The sequence below is a fragment of the Dermacentor andersoni genome, chromosome 2 (assembly GCF_023375885.2).
Source record: "Dermacentor andersoni chromosome 2, qqDerAnde1_hic_scaffold, whole genome shotgun sequence".
NCBI classification, from domain to species: Eukaryota; Metazoa; Arthropoda; class Arachnida; order Ixodida; family Ixodidae; genus Dermacentor; species Dermacentor andersoni.
Window position 1 is genome coordinate 141,073,853 of NC_092815.1, and position 24,319 is coordinate 141,098,171.

Consider the following 24,319-nt stretch of genomic DNA (forward strand, 5'->3'; position numbering starts at 1 on the left):
TTTCGGCGGTGCGCCGCACGTCGCCTCAGCGACAGCGCACGAATACGAAACCATTACCGCTTCCAGCTTGCTTCTGTGTAATCAGCTGTCGGAAATGTAAATGAGTTTTCACTAAGGCACTGTGCTCCAATCATGTCGGATTGAATCATGTGGATTAAAGACATGTGCAGAAGTTGGCTGCAAAAATAGTAACCGGCATATTAAGGAATGGAATGAATCTGTGGCCAAGTTCGCAGACCGCTGCTGCGTCTGTTCGTACACGTAACCGGCTCTTTCGAGATATACGGCTTTTCTCGAGGATACAGATATTTGCTCATCTGCCAGCGTTGTATCGCCAACATTCGAAGAAAGCGCTTCCACCCCGGAACGTCGGCAAGAGTGAGTACCGCTCGTTAAACAATGAAAAAGGGAGCAGCGCCGCTTCGGGTCATAGTACGTTTCGCGCACAGTATCTACACACATCTACCCCAACTGGCGCGAAATCATACGCCTACGTGTCGTTAAGTGAATGCACGCACACTTGAATATATGCGCACCATATACGAACAATAAATGACGGATTACACCGATAGCGCACGAATAGTCGAAGCTGAATGTTTCGTGACGGTCCACAAGGGTAAGTGAGTTACTAGTGATAATATATCTTTGCTACAAGGTATTACTATGTACAAAAGGGCTACGTTTCAAGCCTAGCGCGCAGCAAGAACAAATCTATCGGAACTGAGAACATCCGCGAGCCATCAGCCAGGAAATAATGAGGTACTGAACGCACCGAGGAAATTTACTGAGTCAGAAATGTGACAAGCTGTTGCTTCAATATATTTGCCAAAGAAAGAAGAAAGAGCAAAACACACTGATCCTGATTCAATACATGGGCGAAAGTCTGGATAGTTTAGCATACATATTTAACCTCGCTTTAAAGCAAGCACCACATATGCTGCTCGCGCCGTTTGAACACAGCTTAATCAGCCTCCAAAGCGTTCTTGCATATTCTCTGAAGCTGTGACGAAGGTTTCGTGTCGTCCGCCCAGTCACCGTCTACGATATCTTCCGAAACAGAGGTTTGCTAAGCCGCACCGGCGTCATGCACGCCCATTGTAAACGCGGAGGCAACGGAGGCAGTTGAGGCAATAGACGCGTCACCACGTGATCAAACATGGCAGTGCCCGAGGGATCGCCGCGAAAATGGTCAATACGAAATTCGCATTGCGTTTCGCCAGTGTTATCGGGTAAATAAACAAGACACGTTGTTTATACTTGGTTAAAATAAGGGACAGGTTATCGGTGATGTGTAGGGGGAAGTTCAAAGTGTGAGGGTTAATTAGGGCCCTTGTAATAAATTGCGTATGCAAACGCACCGAAGCGTTAAAGGTATGTTTTACGAACAGTCATGGGTTAATTTTAGTCCGCTACACGGGAGAAATAAAAATTTCACCTAGACCAAATTTCATGAATATGGGGAGAACTTTATCGCAAATGAGCATGCGAAGTTATACATGTATGGTTCAAATGCAGCCATTGAGAAAAGTTCCTTTAGCAAGTATTCTAGAGCGCTATAGGGCCGTTTTCTGCTATCCATGTTACCCACTGTTCCGATATACCTGTACAGCTCACGCCAAGTTAATCATTTGGTGAAAATGTGGGGCATGTTAAGTGCAACGTGTGGCAAACCTTCAGCGTTCATTGCTATATTAGCAGTATTTCAAATAATTATTGAAACATCGTTTTCCCCCAATTTCATGCGTTATACGAGGTTGCGTTCACGTTAATTGTCCGGCGTCTTTGCTGAATTAAACAATGCACGCTGATTACATACTTCGTTAAAGTAAGGGTCAGGTAATAGGCGGTGTGCAAGGAAAGCTAAAAATGTGAGGGTTAATTGGGGCCTTTGCAATGAACTTATTCAGCAAATGCTTGGAACCATTATATGGTCGCTTCCTCTTACGTTTTCCAGTGTTTTGAAAAAACTCTACGTGGCAGCGTGTTCATATTCGGAGGCAACGAGAGGCACGTGTACTGCAATGTGTGCCGAAACATTAATGTTTCTGGCTTAATTACGAGCCTTGAAAACAACTACTGAACACATCGTCTTTTTTTTTTTTTTGCTCACTATTTTCATGGGTTATACCAGGTTCGCCTCAGGTTTCCTAGGAGCCCTCAGTGAACTAAACGATCGAGGCAGTTTGTTTATATTTACTAAAAATAAGGATAATGTTATAGGTAATTCGTACGCACATTTAAAAGTGTGCGGGTTAATTACAACGGCATTTTCAATAAATTACTTATGCAAGTGCACTGAAGTGTGTGTTACGAACGGCGCAGAATTTGGCCCGCTGCCCTGGGAGAACTATAAGTGATACCGAGATCAAATTTGAAGGAAAAGGGGAGCACTTACCTTGAACGTGCACATGCGTGGCTCAATGGCACTCTCCGTAGAAAATTCATTTCACCAAGTGCTCGAAAGCGTTATGTGGGGCAAAGTGTCAAATTGACGAGTCGCGTGCGGGCGGCGTTCGAAAGTATGAGGTCTAATTGCAGGCAAATTAAGTCCTTAGTTCAACTACTCGAAAGCAACTTCGCTGGAAAATGCGATGCGATTCTGAAAAGTGGATCGAGTCTTCCGTCTTCTTTATATTTTTCCTCCTCTGTGCATTGTCATACATTTCAGTCTGTTTCGTTGCGAACTGCATCGAAGAACAGTTACATTTAGTTGCAAAAACACGTCTTCCCCGGTCACTGTTTCATGCGTGCTATGTGGCGAAACTAACTCTTTGGGTGACGTTGAATTCGCTGCCAATGCCACGCGTGAACGTACTAAATAAGCTCTGTTGTGTCGCACACCCTATGGTGATTCATAATTTTTTTTTTTTTTTTTTTGCGCGAACTGTTCGTTGCCTGCCAACCGACCGGTGAAACGTTTGACGATGCCCATTTGGTGCCAAACAAATATTTATTAGAGTACCTATTTTATCGTGAAGTAACCCCGCAGCCACTCTCGGAATGCAAGCTGGCTTACGATTTCCCCGTCTGCGAATGGCTTCTCGCTTTGTGGCCACTTTTTTGGCCAGGTAAATGGCTTGCCAAGGTGAGAGACTGTGCGCCAATGCGGGCGCCGACGCTACTCAAGCACACCCGAAAAAGCCTCCGCGGGCCCGAGTTTGGAATGCGCAAGTTTTCGTCGATAGCTTCTCATAAGCTTCTGCTTCGAGTGATTCCTTGACCCCCTGAATACAGCGGCGTGAATTAGCAAATGCAGGTAACGACGGTCAATTATACGGACGCTCCCACTGCCACGACGAGTTTGACGGACGCTATATTCGGTTCAATATAGCTGGATAAAGAATACATTCGGAATGACCCAGTTTATAGTGATAAATCGTCACGTCGCTAACATTTAGCCCAGCTTCCATCGTTTTCGCAAAAGTTGGTGCCACCGTACTTTCAAAAGGTGTGCGCATTACACGAGCATCAAAAGCAAGACGACAGTCCGCCCGCTTACGTGCCGACAGCGCACTACCGAGCAGTACCGGGCAATTCAGGTGAGACAAGGCAGATTAAAAGAAGAAGTGCGTCAACGCTCAATGTATTCGAAAAATTCAAGTATAGCTAAGCCTACCTCTCCTCTGATAGCATGCATGTAGAGCGCACATCCCAGCAACGCTGGCACGTTGTATTTAATTGCAACGCATACGCAGTCCCGACCTTTGCACCAATATCCACGACAATCATTATTTCCGTGACCGATTGCTAAATGCGCAAAAGTGGGAAACGGGACACCGCACAAGAAGAGACACAGAAAGATCGAGCGCAGTAGCCCAAACGCGCAGCTGCATAAATATCGAAGGACACATAGATACCCTTCCCCTCATCCCCACAGAACTTTCTAATATGCATCTGACTGATCAAAGAAGACATTCTTGCACTGAACAGTGATACAGATGTGTCCCTTTCACAGGCGCTACCTCTTTTGATAAAAAAAAACGCTTCGATCTTACCGCAGCGCTCGATCAGGCGTGTGTCTCTTCTTGTGTGGTGTCCTGTTTCCCAATTTTTCGCATTTAACTATCAGTCACTACAATGAATCAATTAGCCCCTCAAGTCATTCAATAAGTAAAGTAAGAAATAACGCTCCGGTGCAACAGCCGTGCGCGCCGACTTTCAACCGCAACATACACTTAGCGCGCGCAATTCGCCGCTATACTGGAACGCAGGGACGTCGCGCCATCTCTCGGTCGTTCAGCCAAGCGATCAAAGCGAAAGTGCGGGAAATTTTGAAACGAGTTTTGGCGAACGCTCTCAACAACACAAAAAAAGAATGCTTTGACTTCGGCAAATCTTTCCTCCTCCCCTCGTCATTATGCTTACTCAACATTACAACAACGCTGTTCGTGCTAGCATCAAACGAGCCTTTAGTGTTCTCTTGAGAAAAATATAAATGAAAAAAGAACGACGATTTAACACAGACGTCAGTTCAACTTCGTCAATTTTGGCAGTATTATAAAGGCAATTTTACGCCACCCAGTGTGACTGACAAGATGCCAGCAACAGCTGCGCAAATTACGACGTTTAGTGAACCGTCATTTCACACAGTCATCAGGAAAGGTGTAACTTCAGCTCCGCACAAAATTAAAGGTTTGTGTCACGAGGAGCAGCCATCGAACGATTATAAATAAGAACCGTTTCACGAAAAGAGAAGGAACATATCAAGACATCCCGACGGCTTATGAACGTTTGAGGAAGAAACGTTCAAGAAAAACTTCCATGAAAGAGGCTAGTCCAGGCTGCATAGTGGGCTGTTAAAGGTGTCCTGAACCACTCCCTCTCTCTCTCTCTCTCTCTCTCTCTCTCTCTCTCTCTCTCTCTCTCTCACACACACACACACACACAGACACACACAGAGAGAGAGAGAGAGAGACCGCGGATAACATAACGCCGTTGTGAACCTCTCAGCCAAATTTTGCAGTCGTATGCGGCACGTGAAGTTCGCAATCGGCAAGCACACTCAACAGCAGCCTCGGCCTCGCTCTTGTCGGGCTGACCCCATTTCGTCACACAACAGATTCCCATATGCAGCTGCTACTGACTAATAGATGACATCAATCTAGACAGAGGCTGAAGCAAACGAGAATATGGGTTTCGAATTTCGATAGGAAATACGTACTTTCGGAATTACGACTATCGTACTATCGCCGACTGTCGCCTGCTAACGCTCGGCCGCGCCCAAAAGCGTAGGTATGAAACTTTGGCCACACTGCCTATCAGTGCCATAGCCGTCGGGTCTCGCTAATTTCCACAGTAGACGTCCGTTCATTGCACAACGGTTAGTTCGATTTATCGGTTAATTCGATTCTGGCCGGCGCCCATGCATTTTTATCGGCCCAAAGTTTCGTTATTACGATTCTAACATTGGCTTTCACCAGTCTGTACGCACGTGTCTGACCCCTATGGTGACCCCCTTAGCAGCAGCAACTGTCTCGGCGGAGTTTAGGGAACATAGTATGCGTTAGGCACACGTCATCTTTCGTCAAAAACACCTATTTTCAGCCCGCCCTAGGAAGCATTTTCAAGAAATAGACGTAGTTCACAATGCCCGATTACGGTACTTCCCCGATTACAAACGCGCGCCTAACGCGGCTCACCTGAACGGGTATCGCTGTGCGTAGCTGTAGGCAGCCGTGGCCGTCATGCCCATCAGCTCCATAAGCACCGAGGTGACGCTGATGCCCTCACCGCTCTGCGTCTTCACGATCTTCATGATCTGCGGCACTTTCACTGCACATGCGGAGGAAGGAAGTCACCGGTAAGTTTTCACGAGGATGCGAAGGACCTATACACACAGCCGGCAGTCTCCATCAATCGCCCGGGTCGATGCCTTCGATACCCTATACACTGCCTCTGGCTCATAATTCACAACCAACCTTCTAAATGCTTTCAATATGCCCGAGGTCCCACTTTCGAACTGAAAGATAAATGTGTCAGCACATTATCTGTTCTATCGGCAAGAAATTTGAATCGTTACCTTCTAACCTATGACCAGATGCATTTACCGTGAGCATGCACTGTAAGGATCACCAACCCTTGCCTATTTTTACGTTTTCCACGTATTTGATACCTCTGACAACTCGCTCTAGCGTAGATAAATGTTTGTATGACGCAGCAACAAACCAGTCGATGTACAGCGCAACGTCTCGTTTCCATGTGCCTTGACATGCGTTCATGTCTTTAGCGCTGTTCCCGCTTGAACATGAATAACCAACTACCCGACGTTTTCACGTTAATTAACCCGACAGCCATTGCTGCCGCAATATACACATTTGGGGCCGTAGCGCGCACAGTCTGCTTTGTGTCTTCGCCAAAACGCTCGGCGAAGACACAATGCAGCCCACGATGATGGTGATCACACACACAGGTGACTAAGAGGAAATACATACGGCTGATAGAGCGAGAGAGAGTTCATTCCTAACAAACAAGGGCACCAAGGACAACACAGGATAAATTATTTGTACTCACTAATTCGATTAAAGGAAATTATAAATTAATCCAAATGAAAGTGCATGAAAAAACAATTTGCCGCAGGTGGGGAACGATCCCACGTCTTCGCATTACGCGCGCGAAGCTCTTACCAATTGAGCTGCCGCGGTGCGGTTTTCCCATCCACTTTCTGGGGTACTTGTTTTACTACTAGAGCTAACCCGGGAGTGTTAGCCAGCGCCACCACTTACAAACCTTGGCGGCGGATGTGGAACATCCTTTCTGCGGCAGGCATCACGAGTACATGATGTTTTTGGGTGAAGGCAACTGGTCAATAAATAAATCCCCACATGCTACCTGACGGTTGTAAGAGTTGTTATCGGGCATGTCGAAAGAGGTAGCTGGCTCATGCCGTCGTCCGACTCATCCACGCTAAGGACGTTGTTGAAGAGAGGAACATGTTCTCACCGAGGAACAAGGAGTACTGGGTTTATCTGCAATATCTACATGAGGAGTGGAAAACGCTACGTCTCATCAGTCTAGCATGGCTGAATTGAAGCACACCAAGAAGCCGAAAAAGTTCGCTCTGTCCTCCCTAGATCCCCTAGGCCAGGGAAAACTTCCGCCCCGCCTTCGTCCAATCGGAGCGTCAAAAGTCGTCGAAGGACACGCATTGGAGGGCGCAGGTTCACACCATCACTCCTGCACCTTTGTTCACTGAGCACACAGGAAGGAGGGGAACTTCGTAGACGTAGACCAAGCTGGCGCGTCTTGGTTCCTGGGATGACCCAGCAGTTAGCGGGAGCGTCATTTCTCAATGCGTAGGTCATTTCTGTTCTCGTCCTCCTTCCACCACGCATTCGCCCCACGGACCATTTGAAGCATCCTCTTCGTCAGCTGTGCAGTCAAAGTCCGATTTTTACGACTCCTTAGAGGCCGCGAAAACGTCCGTAAAATCGGGCAGTCCGAAAAAATGAGTGCTTGTCTTTTACTGCCATTAGTGGCTCAAATGTCCACAGTCGCATTCGAAAAGGCCTACCAGCACACTTATTAGGCATATCGGTGCTCGTACTGTGACAGGAGATGAAGGATGGACGCGTGTATAATTAAGGAATAGATACTGTGTCCCGTGACAATTGCCCCTTCCCACGCTTATGCTTCACCGCAATACTTTCGCGTATGCTTCACCGCGTAACATTTCTGTATTGAGGCGAAGCTGACTTTGGGGAACCGGCAATATGCAACGCGCCGTGCTTTCCGAGCTTCGAAGCCAATCGCAAGGACCACAAAGACGGAGTCGGTGCCTTGGCTTACAGCAGCGAATTCTTTCAATCAATAACACGGCGCCGAACGGCAAGAAGCTTTATAACGAACGTTGAAGCAGCTAGGCCTAGGGTTTATTTTACCACGGCGGCAGTGGTAGCTTTGATTAACGCCGTTTCGGAATGGCGGTCACGGCAAAAAGTGCGGTAAATCGGACGGCGAAGGGCTCTTGCGTCCAAAATTTCAGACGTCTTTATACATCGACTGCATGGGGTACGTGAAGGTGCCGCGGAGCCTTCGAGCGTCCGGAAAGTCGGTAATTGACAGTAGACTGACAACTCCTCCAGCCGACGACACGTCGTCAAAAGATGATTCGTTACGATCCCTCTCTGTTACGCGAGCCAGCATTACCGCGACTTTCGTTCCCTTTCAGTAAAGTTACACCTAATTTTCCCTGACAGAAGCACAAATTCCCTTAGTTTTCCCTGAGTATTTCCAGATTATTCAAAATCCCTGAGAATTCCCGGTTTTCCCGGTTGATAGACACGCTGAGAGAAGTGGTGAGTGGCTATGTATATTAGACAGTGGTCCTACTAGAGCTGCTCTTCTAGCTTTAGTTGCCCGCACTGAAGTTGCAGTGTCAGGAAATGGGCCGAGGATAGCTTCCTCCGACAGTGGTTGCCTGCGAACGCTGGCTAGGAAACTTTCTAACGTCTTTCGCTCCAGCATATATGCTGGGCAATCGCACAGTATGTGTTCCAGTGATTGAGGCATCTGGCGGTGTTCACAATCAGGACTGTTCGATTGGCCGATGAGGTGCGTGAAGCAACGGGTGAAACCAACGCCCAGCCGCATCCTGTGTAGCAATGACGTTTTGCTCCGCGTAATCTTCGCGGAGAAACAGAAGTTACCGTCTGGGTCGATCATATGTATACGCGTCCGTGGATGTTGTCATCGCGGGCTCTGTATACCTTTGAAAGGTCCTGCATGAGTGCCTTGATCATAGAGTTGGTGTCAGGTCGCGAGCAGCCAATCCGTACATCATCAGAGGAAGAGAACGCAGATCTTGCCTCACTGTCAGCGAGTTCATTGCCAATCACACCACAATGACTAATCCTGGGAGTGTAAGCCAGCGCAGCCACTCACAAATCATGGCGGCGAATGTGGAACACTCTTTATGCCGCAGGTGTCACGAGTACGTGATCTTTTTGGGTGAAGGCAACTGGTCGATAAACCCACACATGCTGCCTGTGGTTATGACGTCACGCACGTCGGAGGTGCCGGCACGGCTGCAGCAGAGGTTGTGGCAGACGCATGGGAGGTGCGGTGAGCGCGGCGCCGCTTGTGTTGGCGTAGTGTGGCGCCGTGTGAAAAAAAAAATGTACGATTTCATAATGAATGTTGCCCGTGTATGAAGCCAATGTATGCAGCCCAAAAGGCTTTACTGGTAATCCGTCACCATATGAATGTTTGGGCTCACTAATTTTGTCTTTTCCTTTTTCTTTCCTTCTTCTTGCGACAGCGCCAAAGACAGATGTCGTCAATTGAAGTAAACAAATGCGAAAAAATATTAATATGAGATTGTTAAGAGAGGAAACATCTTAAAGTGATTTAATGACCACTACGCGCTGGTGGGCTTTGGTCACTAGTGAATAAAGGTACCCTTTTCTACTGCGCTATCGCTAGCCTCCAATCGAACACGTCGTCATGGAAACCAATCAATAATCACACTGTGAATTAATGAGCAATTAACTAAGCAACTACATCTGACAGTTAATAGGACTATAGTCACTAGGGATCACTAGTAAAAAAAAATTAAATTATGGGGTTTTACGTGCCAAAACCACTTTCCGATTATGAGGCACGCCGTAGTGGAGGACTCCGGAAATTTCGACCACCTGGGGTTCTTTAACGTGCACCTAAATCTAAGTACACGGGTGTTTTCGCATTTCGCCCCCATCGAAATGCGGCCGCCGTGGCCGGGATTCGATCCCGCGACCTCGTGCTCAGCAGCCTAACACCATAGCCACTGAGCAACCACGGCGGGTAGGATCACTAGTAAATAATATGTTATGTTCTTCCTGTTTTACACATGATATAGTCATGGATATCAAACGAAGTGCCATAAAACGAGCAACTATGATTACTCGGAACTGGTATGATTATGCCAAGAGTGACAATGAATCATTTATTTTAGTGGTACAATGGTAGCTTTCATTCGCGCAAGTCGCCACTGATATCAATCAAAAGGTCATTAAATGAGTATTTGTTTGGTTACCGCTGCTGGCTGATTATGCCTGGTCATTAATGAGTACTAGTAATGCGCTCAGTTCAGTGTTAATTCTCGCACTTTCACATAGCTCAGCGTCACGGATATCAAATGAAAAGTCATACACACGACGATTCCCTTATAATAACTAGGAGATGGTAGCATTGACTCACTAGTGATCATAAATCGCTTTGTTTAGTATGCCAATGGTATACTTCATTTGGGCACGTTCAGAGGCCACTAACTGATGACAGGATCATTGTCAAGGACTCCCGGGGAAAGGACGCCAATGGAGGGTTGACAGTTTGCCACGTGGTTGCCTTGTATTGTGCAACGTTGGACACAAGACAGCCGGCAAAACGGTGGGACGTTGGAGACAAGAGAGCCGGCGAAACGGTAGGACGTTGGAGACAGGACAGCTGGTAAAACGGTGAGACGTTGGAGACAAGAGAACCAGCAAAACGGTGAGACGTCCGGGACAGAAGGTTCTGAACGGTTCGGCGTTTGTGATTGGCCCGTGAATTCCCTTGACGAGTGAAAGAGGAAAAAAATGACATAAAAAGCGGATCTGCACTGCTGTGAAAAGGGAAGGCTCGGACGCACAAGGACTTAAGCATGTAGTGTGCTCCTAGAGTTGGTGGCGTGTTTGTAAAACTCAGTCATGTACCTATGAATATAAACCTTTTTCTGTTCTCTTAAACGTCGCTCAGGACCTTTCCTCCTCCCGGCACCATCCATGGAACCTCCATGGCCGCACGGACCCCCCGAGTTTCACAACAGTGGCTGGCAACTTATGGGATCGGTCGGCGTTGGCTACATCATTGTGGTGAGTGCTACGTGTTTTCTTCTCTTTTCGCCAGACTCATTAGCGCAGGCAGTCGGTAATGGTGTTGGGTGTTCAGTTATTTCGTCACGCGGACCAAGAATATAGTGTCTCGTGGGCTGAATTACTAGTGGGGAAGAAACACAGGGTGCACTGTAAGCATGGATAACCTTAATATCCAAGAACTCCTCGAAAGTCGTGAGAAAACGGGCATTCGGTTAGCCCTGCGAAAGGCAGAAGGAAATAATTAGAGCTTTTGCAGAATGAGAAGGGGAGCTGGGAGGAGGCCGGTGAGGCCGTGAAATCTTTTGTAAGGAAGGAGCACAGAGAAATTCTGCAATCTCCTGATGGTAGCGATATGGATGGGCTAGCTAGTGCCTGTTATTTTTTTGCTCTTCATGTCGCCAGAAATATCTCTAGTACAAGTAAGCAGATGCTAGGAGAGTATGTTTGGGTTTTCTGGCGGGCACCATTTTGGAAATTGACCTTCTTTAAATAGTGAATTTCACTTTTAAGAAAGGGTAAACTTTGAAAGTAAACAAGGTCGCTATGGATAAATTCAAAGGGCGGGACCTCCTTCTAATTTGCGAAGAGTTGGGCATTTCCGCCGGCACCGCAAAAACGAAAGAAGCACTTCTGGACGTCATGAAGTCAGATCTGACAGTCGAGGAAGCTGATGAGGCTTGGGAAACCATTGCCGGAAAAGTGCAAAAGGCAGAGGAGTGCAGAGCCGCGAGCGTGAGGCAGAAAGGTGCAAGCCTGAAGCAGAGGAACTCGAGCGGCGCGAGCAGGAGGCAGCGAAATAGCACGCTAGCTCTTAGGATGAAAGAGCTTGAGCGGAAAAGTAAGATGCTTAGATTGTAGACAGCGCGATTTCAGCTCCACACTTTCAGGGCAGACGCGGATGTAGTTAATTTTCTCGTCGATTTTGAACAAGTGAGAAAGAGGGTGTCAGTCGGGACTTGTGGACCGAGAAATTACCAGCGCTGATCCCGTTTAGTATCGCTTAGTGTTTCATGAACTGCTTGCCCGAGGAGAAAGCACGAGAATACGACAAGGTTAAGGCGGCATTTCACGCCAACTTGGAAGGCCAAAAAGAGAGAGCGGCAGAATTTGCCGAGGATTGCTGCACGCGCCGAAGTTTCCGCCCTATGCTGCAACAATCAGAGAAGCGACAAAGCGGTATTTGGTTCCGGGAAGCAAAAGGGTAACAAGTCTTTCCGTGGGAATTTTAAACCATAGACTTCAAATTCCCCCGGCACGCATCAGCAGAATGAGGATGTCGCCCCTAAATTATCGCAAGCAAAGAAGAGCCCCACAAACAGTGCACCCGCGTTGGAGGCGCGGGAGAGTTTTGTTTACAACGGCGGAGGAGAAGGCCACATGGTCAGGAGATGTGAAAAGCGGGTGGTGTTTGCCACAATTCAGGACTCCGATAAAAACTTGCAACTGTAGAAACCCTATATGCGACAGCTTTCGGAGAAGGGCCAGCTGCGTCCGGAGGCGGCAATATTGGCCAGCCTGCCAGAGGAAGTCAGCTTTGGCTGTTCGAATAGGCCGGATCAAACGCTGACGGAACGAGGAGAATCCTTCTCAAATATGGAAGCTTTCAGGGCAAAAGCACGGGAGGAGACTCTGGGGCTGATAGGCATATTTCCTATGAGCAGTGGTCTGAGGACCATGGAACAATTCTCGAGGCAGCTGCGCGCAGTTACGAATCAAACATGTTAGTAGCCGGAAGAGAGAGGAAGGTAGTAGGGAGCGGGGGTTCTCCCGCACAAGAAACGGAGGGCCCGTTAGGCCAAGTGTATACGGAGGTGGCAAGTCCGGCCAGCCAGCCAGAAAAAGCACAAGAAATGGAGGGCCCGTTAGGCCGAGTGTGTACGGAGGTGGCAAGTTCGGCCAGCCTGCCAGAAAAAGCCCAAGAAATTGAGGGCCCGTTGGGTCAAGTGTGCACGGAGGCGGCAAGTTCAACCAACCAACAAAAGCACAAGAACTGGAGGGCCCGTTAAACTAAGTGTGTACGGAGGATGCAAGTTCGGCCAGCCTGCCAGAAAAAGCACAAGAAATGGAGGGCCCGTTAGGCCAAGTGTGTACGGAGGCGGCAAGTTCAATCAACCGACAAAAGCACAAGAACGGGAAGGCCCGTTAAACTAAGTGTGTACGGAGGATGCAAGTTCGGCCAGCCTGCCAGAAAAAGCACAAGAAATGGAGGGCCCGTTAGGCCATGTGTGTACGGAGGCGGCAAGTTCAACCAACCGACAAAAGCACAAGAACTGGAAGGCCCGTTAAACTAAGTGTGTACGGAGGATGCAAGTTCGGCCCGACTGCCAGAAAAAGCACAAGAAATGGAGGGCCCGTTAGGCCAAGTGTGTACGGAGGCGGCAAGTTCAATCGACCGACAAAAGCACAAGAACTGGAAGGCCCGTTAAACTAAGTGTGTACGGAGGATGCAAGTTCGGCCAGCCTGCCAGAAAAAGCACAAGAAATGGAGGGCCCGTTAGGCCATGTGTGTACGGAGGCGGCAAGTTCAACCAACCGACAAAAGCACAAGAACTGGAAGGCCCGTTAAACTAAGTGTGTACGGAGGATGCAAGTTCGGCCCGCCTGCCAGAAAAAGCACAAGAAATGGAGGGCCCGTTAGGCCAAGTGTGTACGGAGGCGGCAAGTTCAACCAACCGACAAAAGCACAAGAACTGGAAGGCCAGTTAAACTAAGTATGTACGGAGGATGCAAGTTCGGCCAGCCTGCCAGAAAAAGCACAAGAAATGGAGGGCCCGTTAGGCCATGTGTGTACGGAGGCGGCAAGTTCAACCAACCGACAAAAGCACAAAAACTGGAAGGCCCGTTAAACTAAGTGTGTACGGAGGATGCAAGTTCGGCCCGACTGCCAGAAAAAGCACAAGAAATGGAGGGCCCGTTAGGCCAAGTGTGTACGGAGGCGGCAAGTTCAATCAACCGACAAAAGCACAAGAACTGGAAGACCCGTTAAACTAAGTGTGTACGGAGGATGCAAGTTCGGCCCGACTGCCAGAAAAAGCACAAGAAATGGAGGGCCCGTTAGGCCAAGTGTGTACGGAGGCGGCAAGTTCAATCAACCGACAAAAGCACAAGAACTGGAAGGCCCGTTAAACTAAGTGTGTACGGAGGATGCAAGTTCGGCCAGCCTGCCAGAAAAAGCACAAGAAATGGAGGGCCCGTTAGGCCATGTGTGTACGGAGGCGGCAAGTTCAACCAACCGACAAAAGCACAAGAACTGGAAGGCCCGTTAAACTAAGTGTGTACGGAGGATGCAAGTTCGGCCCGACTGCCAGAAAAAGCACAAGAAATGGAGGGCCCGTTAGGCCAAGTGTGTACGGAGGCGGCAAGTTCAATCAACCGACAAAAGCACAAGAACTGGAAGGCCCGTTAAACTAAGTGTGTACGGAGGATGCAAGTTCAGCAAGCCTGCCAGAAAAAGCACAAGAAATGGAGGGCCCGTCGGGCCAAGAGTGTACGCAGGCGGCAAGTTCAAACAACCGACAAAAGCACAAGAACTGGAAGGCCCGTTAAACTAAGTGTGTACGGAGGATGCAAGTTCGGCCCGACTGCCAGAAAAAGCACAAGAAATGGAGGGCCCGTTAGGCCAAGTGTGTACGGAGGCGGCAAGTTCAATCAACCGACAAAAGCACAAGAACTGGAAGGCCCGTTAAACTAAGTGTGTACGGAGGATGCAAGTTCGGCCAGCCTGCCAGAAAAAGCACAAGAAATGGAGGGCCCGTTAGGCCATGTGTGTACGGAGGCGGCAAGTTCAACCTACCGACAAAAGCACAAGAACTGGAAGGCCCGTTAAACTAAGTGTGTACGGAGGATGCAAGTTCGGCCCGCCTGCCAGAAAAAGCACAAGAAATGGAGGGCCCGTTAGGCCATGTGTGTACGGAGGCGGCAAGTTCAACCAACCGACAAAAGCACAAGAACTGGAAGGCCCGTTAAACTAAGTGTGTACGGAGGATGCAAGTTCGGCCCGACTGCCAGAAAAAGCACAAGAAATGGAGGGCCCGTTAGGCCAAGTGTGTACGGAGGCGGAAAGTTCAATCAACCGACAAAAGCACAAGAACTGGAAGGCCCGTTAAACTAAGTGTGTACGGAGGATGCAAGTTCGGCCAGCCTGCCAGAAAAAGCACAAGAAATGGAGGGCCCGTTAGGCCATGTGTGTACGGAGGCGGCAAGTTCAACCAACCGACAAAAGCACAAGAACTGGAAGGCCCGTTAAACTAAGTGTGTACGGAGGATGCAAGTTCGGCCCGCCTGCCAGAAAAAGCACAAGAAATGGAGGGCCCGTTAGGCCAAGTGTGTACGGAGGCGGCAAGTTCAACTAACCGACAAAAGCACAAGAACTGGAAGGCCAGTTAAACTAAGTGTGTACGGAGGATGCAAGTTCGGCCAGCCTGCCAGAAAAAGCACAAGACATGGAGGGCCCGTTAGGCCATGTGTGTACGGAGGCGGCAAGTTCAACCAACCGACAAAAGCACAAGAACTGGAAGGCCCGTTAAACTAAGTGTGTACGGAGGATGCAAGTTCGGCCCGACTGCCAGAAAAAGCACAAGAAATGGAGGGCCCGTTAGGCCAAGTGTGTACGGAGGCGGCAAGTTCAATCAACCGACAAAAGCACAAGAACTGGAAGGCCCGTTAAACTAAGTGTGTACGGAGGATGCAAGTTCAGCAAGCCTGCCAGAAAAAGCACAAGAAATGGAGGGCCCGTCGGGCCAAGAGTGTACGCAGGCGGCAAGTTCAACCAACCGACAAAAGCACAAGAACTGGAAGGCCCGTTAAACTAAGTGTGTACGGAGAATGCAAGTACGGCCCGCCTGCCAGAAAAAAGCCCAAGAATTGGAGGACCCGTTAGGCCAAGTGTGTACGGAGGCGGCAAGTTCAGCCAGCCTGCCACAAAAAGCACAAGATATGGGGGGCCCGTTAGGCCGTGTGTGTACGGAGGTGGCAAGTTCGGCAAGCCTGCCAGAAAAAGCACAAGAAATGGAGGGCCCGTCGGGCCAAGTGTGCACGGAGGCGGCAAGCTCAACCAACCGACAAAAGCACAAGAACTGGAAGGCCCGTTAAACTAAGTGTGTACGGAGGATGGAAGTTCGGCCAGCCTGCCAGAAAAAGTACAAGAAATGGAGGGTCCGTTAAACTAAGTGTGTACGGAGGATGCAAGTTCGGCCAGCCTGCCAGAAAAAGCACAAGAAATGGAGGGACCGTTTGGCCAAGTGTGTACGGAGGTGGCAAGTTCAACCAACCGACAAAAGCACAAGAAATGGAGGGCCCGTTAGGCCGAGTGTGTACGGAGGTGGCAAGTTCGGCCAGCCTGCCAGAAAAAGCCCAAGAAATGGAGGGCCCGTTAGGCCAAGTGTGCACGGAGGCGGCAAGTTCAACCAACCGACAAAACACAAGAAATGTACGGTCCGTTAGGTTAAGTGTGTACGGAGGCGGCAAGTTCCGCCAGCCTACCAGAATAAGCTCAAGAAATGGAGGGCCCGTTAGGCCAAGTGTGCACGGAGGCGGCAAGTTCGACTGGATGGCCAGAAAAAGCACAAGAAACGGAGGGCCCATTAGGCCAAGTGTGTATGGAGCTGGCAAGTTTGGCCATGCAGCCTGCCAGAAGGCCAGTTTGGTCAGCCTGTCACTCAAGGCGACTAAATCAGCATCACCTGAGTCTTACGGACAAGCAGTGATGTTCCAGATCTTCAGCTTTTAGAACGCCCCGAAATTACGGCTCACTTCAAGATAACGTCGCCCTCCGACTATCGCGGGTGTTTTCGCATTTAGCCCCCATCGAAATGCGGCCTCCTTGGCCGGGATTCGATCCCGCGACCTCGTGCTCAGCAGCCCAACACCATAGCCACTGAGCAACTGCGGTGGGTGCAAAGGCATGTAGTGTGCTCCGAGAGTTAGAGCCGTGTTTGTAAAACTCAATCATGTACCTTCAAGTATAAACATCTTAGTGTTCTCTTAAACGTCACTCAGGTCCTTTCTTTCTCCCGGCACCAGGCACGGCACCATCCATGGAACAGTCGTGGCCACATGGACCCCCGACTTCACAACATGGGCCATTCAATTACGATAACTATGAAATGAATAATTTGAGTCAATAGTGGTTACGAATGTTAAGAGCGGAGTGGGAATAATGGTGAATACGCTCACATATACTAAAGTGCTCTGCTATGAAGATAAGCAACAAGGTGTTCTGGTAAACAAACTATTTATTTATTTATTTATTTATTGACGTACCCAGGAGTGTTGAACAATGAATTTTGAATATTTTGAAATATTTTGACCATTTGAACCATCTGCTGAACTGCGCCGCAATGCACACGCATAACTTAATGGGCAGCATGTTTAAAAATAATCTTTCAATAGCTTTTAGTTAGTAACGCCCAAAGGGTACGCAATTCTAATAACATGAATGTTTACTTTACTTATTAGTAACTTTACTGCTGCTTTATAGCAGTGTTTTAATCCTGACCAAAACAGTGTTATAGAGCAGCAAACTGCAAAATACTCAATACGGCAAGCAAAAGACCCAATACCACCGTCCCCACCGGAACGTTCACTTCTTTACTCGGAGTCTCGTTCTTCTATGGTCTCCAAATCACCGTATCGGACTGTCCCAGAAACGATATTTTTATGCTACATCGACCCCTGCAAGGTCCTAAGAAGGCTTAGTGGTGTTATAATTACCAGCGCTAATTATCTATCATTGATTATAATTATTTATCAATACATCATTACAACACTTATATTTAACATTTTGTAATTAAAAATGGCCCACGTCGATGCTATCAAGTCGCCTTCCAAGTTACAAACTGATGCCGTCCACGCATGTCGTTTTACAAGGCATAATTTAGCTACATCATTCACATTCTAACAAGCGCCGCTACGGTGCTTCCGCTACCCCAACGGTCATGTCACGGAGCCTGTCGAGGAAGACGTCCGTGCATGGGCTGTTAGCGTGTTTACCTTGCCTGTCTGCCAGTGCGCCTATGCCGGGTGTTTCGACGAGGACATTTAGCAATATATTAAAATAGCTCCTTTGAAACAAAAGGACAGTTCTTTCACAGCCATGGTGACCGCGGGGTGACAAGTGATGCGAGGTAATCAGCCACTACTTAGCAAAATTATAATAGGCAAAAAACTTTTAAACTTTTCATTTCAGCGTGGTCGTTGATCTTATCGGAGACATATCTTAGTACAAGTCATAGGTAGAAGCCATTTCATCTTTTTGGGTCCGGAAAAATGAGATCGCTCGCAGAACTGCAGCTCGACGAAATTCGGCTACCAAAGTGAGCGAAACCAAAACTTGGAGGCTACCGCGCGCGCGTAGTCGCGGTTCTCGAGGCGACGTTCTGCTCACGTCAGCCAACGGCAAGCATCCAGCGCGTTGCAGCCTCCTTGCTCCTTGCACCATTTCCCTTTATATGAAATGAGTTAGCCCTCGAATGACACAGCTATGCTGTGTAAGAATACGAGTATATTGAGCAGCTCAATATTATCAGCGATCCATAGCTACCAGGCGTCTTTCGCAATATTTTTCAACTAATCCTTAATTTATCGTCGCTTCAATACCCGACACTGGCGACGCGGGCGAATGACGGCATTAGCTGTCACAGTAGAAATGTGATTTTCGTTTTCAATAACTCTATATTTGATACCCTTGAAGTAAAGGCCTGTATATACCCGACAACACAAAACTTGAAAACCGACTAGCACTAGTCACTCTCGGTATTTGTCATATTGTTCACGTAACGACTTGTTTATGACACTTTCATCCTATACCCAACGACGACACCGAAAATAAAGGCAATCATAGTAACAAGTGGTTTGTAATTACTAGTGACTCAGACTTCTCTGCTCCTAATTATTACAGATGAATCACCATTTAAATTACCTTTTATTTGAAATTCACATAGTTATTGTATTTAAATAGTCGAGTGCACTGGACAAACCACTAGTGACCACGAGCATTTCGACCGTGTCTGCTATACATCCCGAAAAGAGAAGCTTAATGAAACTGATTCATAGAAATGACAAAGAATAAATGATGACGACCCCTGTCATACTAAACAAAGTGATTCATGATCACTAGTGACTGCAACACAAGGTACGTAAACATTATTTACTGATATCGTGTCATTTTGTGCACGCGTCTTGGTGGAATATTGATTAGGGACAATGATCAAAGAAAACAATATTATAGTGAAATAAACCAGGTTTATTAACTGCGTGGCGCGAAGAGATACAGATGACCAATCCGCTTCTAGGTAAATCTAAGGGTACATAAACACCTATATCCACGACATACATGCAAGAGAAAAATTATGAAATATTCTAAATGCACTGATCGAAAAAGTGAAAACTCCCGACCGGAATAAGCGTGTTTTGGAAATCACGTGCATTTTTTAAAAGCTGCACCAGCCCCAGGTGAACCAATCGACTATACGAGAAAACGAATCAAGGCAATTATTGGACGTTAATATGAACAGTGTTATACGTATAGGGAAAAGATATTGTATATGTACTCAGACTGAATGGGGGAGAACGGGAAGTCTTTACCAATGTAATCTCCGCGGCTTGTCTGGCGATCTATTTCAAGTGCCAGCACGCGACATGAAGTAGAAACATAGTCTAATCGAATGGTATTTGCTATTCACATCGTATTCGACTTTTAATGAACGATTAAAAATGATCGAATAGCCGTTTCCGTTCGAATGTAACGCACAACAGCACTTTTGAAGTCTCGAAAGTGAGGGGCCGATGCAAGTGAGGACTTTTATTCCAAATGATTGCTCTGCTGGAGAGTCGTGGCTGTTGCACAGAGATGCGTCAGTTCCTGATAAAATTAACGCACGAGGGCTAATCAGTTCTGCTCATCAAGTTCTTATTTGTCATTCAATATAAACGCACTGTTGTGGGGCAGCCTGTAAATCAGCTAACTTGATTCAGGAAAGAAACTTTTTTTTTTAGTCTCACCATGTCTGCAACACATTAAAACTGGGTGCTCAATGTGGTACCACACTTTGCTTCAACGAGCACAGCAGATGGACAAATATCTCTACGTGTATGTGAGGCATGCCGTTCCTTTAATTGCTTCATTATTATCATCATGATAGTGCACCGGATAACAGAAAGCAGCCGTTTATAATACAGAAGCTGCTTAGTTGAGCGGACTGCTACGATCGACCTAAGTTTTCCAAGAAGCCATCGACTACCACACCTGGCGACAGAGGAAAGCCCCACCAGCAACACGCAGCTGTCACGGTTGATGTTCACGCCTCATCATTCACTTCGCTTCAAGACAGCAACGTCGCCCTCCTGACCGTCAAGAAGTGGCCAATTATCGATGAAAGCGGTCCTTCCCGGGGGAAAGCATCTACGACAGGTGACTGCCTCCTATTGTGACACGTTGGAGACAGGTGCACCACGTACACGAGTACCTCATAGAGGACAGCGCCCGAGCGGCACGCTGACGACCAGTGGGAGGCGACGGAGGTGGTGAACGATTCGGCGTTTTGATTGGCCGGTGGATTCCCTCAGCGAAGGAAAGAGGGGTTATTCAAGGCCGTCCTGGCCCCCGTGGTAGATCAGAACCGCTCGAGACTCGGAGAGCCACAACCATGTACCAATGAAGTGAATACAATCTTTCCTAATTTTTCTTCATCATCACGATGCCTGGCTTCGTCGTCGTTTCCCGATTCTTGCGGTGAAGACCCACCTCAGCTGGTCGAGATCGTATCAGAAAGTGCAGTTGGGAACAGCATTACATTTACGTATGAAATATAAGAGAAACGTGCCATGTCTTTCTCGGAAATCGGGCTCGAGAATAATTTCTTTTGTTTACACCCCTATAAGAAAGCCTAAGGCCGCAGCTATCTTCTCTCTTTTCTTTAACTAAACAAATCAAGGCGTTATACGTCTGGCGATATGATTATGAGGCACCCTATTCAGGGGAGGTATTCTGTAAGAGTCCACCTCGTGTACTGTCCATTTCGGTCGTTCCTGATAGGCTAGGGCCGATCGTATACTCGTCGCTCATACAGCTGCATCCAATAAGCAGCGGCTGAAATGGACGGTTTGCACTATAGGTAGACTCTTACAGAATACGCCTCCCTTCCAGTTCTCACCCCCTGGGGTTCTTTAACGTCTTTAACCTACACAGAAGTACACGAGTACATTTCGTTCCCATCTAATTCCGCGACCTGATTTGAACCTGTTAGCTCGAGCTTAAGCTGTGCAACGCCACATCCACTATTAGCCACTAATTAAGCTACCGCTTCACTTTGTTTCTTTTTTTTTTAATATGGACTGGACAAAAAATTTCACACGGTTTCCGGGCCAAAGATTATCAAATATAATGGCTACCTAAACCGTTTCCGGCGCCCGAGGTCCGATCGCAATAAAAGAACCCGTACTAATAACTCCGCATTCTCTTACGCGAGGAAGCTAGAAACAAGAGTGGAATGTTGCGTAGCAGTATTTACAGCGAAGCTACATATGGCTAGGCTCTGGAAAAATTTGAGTGCGTCTATCGAGCCGTGTAGATCGAGAATTTCTCCCCATACATGGGCCGATCCCGAAAATAGTGCAATACTGGGCCGACCCGCGGCGGAGGTGAAAAAGGCTTTAAGTACTCCGACAACTTGCAAAAATAAGTTTAATATCTTAGGTCCAAATACAACCCATATAACATATTAAGCTGATAGCAACAGGTACTACACTTTGACCTGCGTCGGTCATGTCTACGTTCGCACCGCTCTCTTTGTCGGCGTTCCATGCGCTGGCGTTTCTCCCTTCCTTTCCTTCCGCTCTCCCGTGGTGGCGGTCCCGTAAGCGTGCTGCCTGCCAGGACCACGAGGCGGAAAGAAATGCCAACCGCCCATGTGGCCCCGATCCCGCAAACTTGGAACTTTTCACCGGAGCAACGGCCAGGTCTCAGAGGGAGCTTGTGGAGAACCAATTTTTTGTGGCCCGCGTTGCGTGTGGCCGCTTCTGGTTTTCGAGTGACCTCACAACCATTACTGCACTGCGGGACGTCGACCAACGCACGATCGCCTTGGCTGCGGTGAAGCAGTGTGTGCCCTCGTAGTGCGGTGACGTGCGTGTCTGTACATGCCGGGAGTCGTTAGTAAAAGGTGACGCACCGCGTTTTGCAACAATACATAGGTACGTGTACCCCCCTGCGCCCCATCAGGGTGTCTACCAAGATGACATTTCCAAATTCCGTGTTTTCCAGGTTTTCCCTGATCCCTCAATATTCTAACAGATTCACAAGAGGCGTGCCGGAGCTATATAAGAGGCAGAATTAGTAACACGGCGCTCAAGATCCTCAGCAGAGTTCCAATCGCTGAGGGACAACCCACACATAACGTTATCTGGATACCAAGCCACGCAGGGATCAGGGGCAACGAAGGGGCAGACAGCCTAGCTCGAGGGATGACCAGCCGAGCAGGAACGTCAACCACCCCAGAGGAGCCACAGATCAACTGCGGAAACAGCTATTCAGAGCTATTAAACCTCTATAAGGGGCTAAGATATCAATATCCCCCACCACATAAAGCATTAACAAAGGAGGAGGCCGCAGGATGGCGGAGACTGCAAACGGGCTCCTTCCCAAACCTACACATACTAAGTAGGATGTTCCCCATGCAGTATAGCGCAACCTGTCCATGGTGTGGAGCTAAACCAACATTATACCACATTACATGGGAGTGTACAAGAAACCAGGCTTTCCACAAACACAAAACACCAAGTGCGGAGCAATGGGAGAGCTGGCTCACCAGCCGCGAGCTAGAGGCTCAAAGAGCTCTAATAGCGCACGCGTGCGAGGCGGCCCGGCTCAGTGGAGCCCTGGACTAGGGGCCCATCCATGGCTGAAGAGGACCCAAGCTTCAAGAATGAAGACTTCGGCCTCGACCCGCTAAAACCTTAAAAGAGTCAATAAAGTTTTCCATTCCATTCCATTCCCTGAGTGCCTTTGCAAAATTCCCTGAGTGACGCAGACCTGTGTTTTATGTCAAGACGGGCTTAAATTACGTCGCCAGATACTGGCACTCTCTAAAAAAAAATTATTGGGTTTTACGTGCCAAAACCACTTTCTGATTATGAGGCACGCCGTAGTGGAGGACTCCGGAAATTTCGACCACCTGGGGTTCTTTAACGTGCACCTAAATCTAAGCACACGGGTGTTTTCGCATTTCGCCCCCATCGAAATGCGGCCGCCGTGGCCGGGATTCGATCCCGCGACCTCGTGCTCAGCAGCCCAACACCATAGCCACTGAGCAACCACGGCGGGTACTGTCACTCTCTAGTAAGCATAAGAAAAACATAAAAAAACGAATTAATTCAGTTTGAATACTAAGGAGTAGTGTTTATGTTATTCAAGAAGAGCATAGAAAGGAGGGGTTAGTAAAATGCACAGTAAATAAAATGTTTTCGAAAGAAATTGCAAATCGAGTCGGACATCCTCAAATACGAATAAAAAAGATATGCAGACTATTTTCTAATATGCGCTATTTCTATCAACTGATAGCAAGCCCAGTGGCATGAGGCCCGAACTTTGTCACAATTGAGATTCTCTCTCAACTGCTGGTGTGTCAACCTCAACTGTCCTGACATACTCTCAGCCCGCGCACAACGCCTCAGTGTTGTGTTTCACGGCTTTAAAGAGTTTATTTTGGTTTGTATGAGGGACACCTGCATCTCGGCATCAGCCAACACTATTTTTTGAGCTCAAGCTCAAGCTCCTTCAAAACGGCGGCAGCACGCTTCCTTTCCTGTTCATGCCTCAATGCGTAGGTTCTATCTGTTCTTGTCCTCCTTCCGCCCCTCTTTCGCCCCACGGACAATTTGAAGCATCTTCTTGGTCAGTTGCGCAGTCCAAGTCCGATTTTTCGAACTCCCTAGGGGCCCCGAAAACGTCCGAAAAATCGGCCAGTAGGAAAAAAAATAAATGCATGTCATTTACTGCCCTTACGGGCTCAAACCTCCACAGGCACTTCTGAAAACGCTCTGAAGGCCTGCCGGTACGCGTATTAGGCATATAGGTGCTCGTACTGTAACAGGAGATACCGGATGCGCGTGTGTATAATTGAGGAATACATACTGTGTCTCGTGGCAATAACCCCTTCCCTATCTTGTTATGCTTCACTGCAATACTTTTCGTATGCTTCACCAAGCAGCATTTCTGTAAAGAGGCGAAGCTGACTTTCTGAAACCGGCATTATGCAACGCACCGTGCTTTCCAAGCTTCTAAGCCAATCGCGAGGACCACAAAGGCGCAGTCGGTGACATTGCTGACAGCAGCGAATTTTTTCAATGAAAAACACGACACCCAAGGGCAACAAGCTTAATAGCTAACGTCGAAGTAGCTAGATGTAGCGTTGTCGCAGTGGTGGCTGCGGCTGCCAGCGGATCCGCGTGCGAGAGAGCCGGTTCGAGGCGGCGAGGTAATCAAAACGGCA

The 24,319-nt window shown here is 48.1% G+C and overlaps 1 protein-coding gene and 1 pseudogene across 1 annotated transcript in view; both read right to left on the bottom strand.

The window, feature by feature from the left end:
* The window catches only part of LOC126540657 (mannose-P-dolichol utilization defect 1 protein-like), a 68,015-nt gene that overhangs the window by 28,375 nt on the left and 15,321 nt on the right, over positions 1–24,319 (bottom strand). The window contains exon 3 of the mRNA XM_050187494.3: positions 5,640–5,772. Within this exon, the coding sequence (XP_050043451.1) occupies positions 5,640–5,772 (133 nt within the window). The remainder of the gene's footprint in view (positions 1–5,639; positions 5,773–24,319) is intronic.
* On the bottom strand, positions 21,417–21,596 carry LOC126541067 (U2 spliceosomal RNA; annotated as a pseudogene).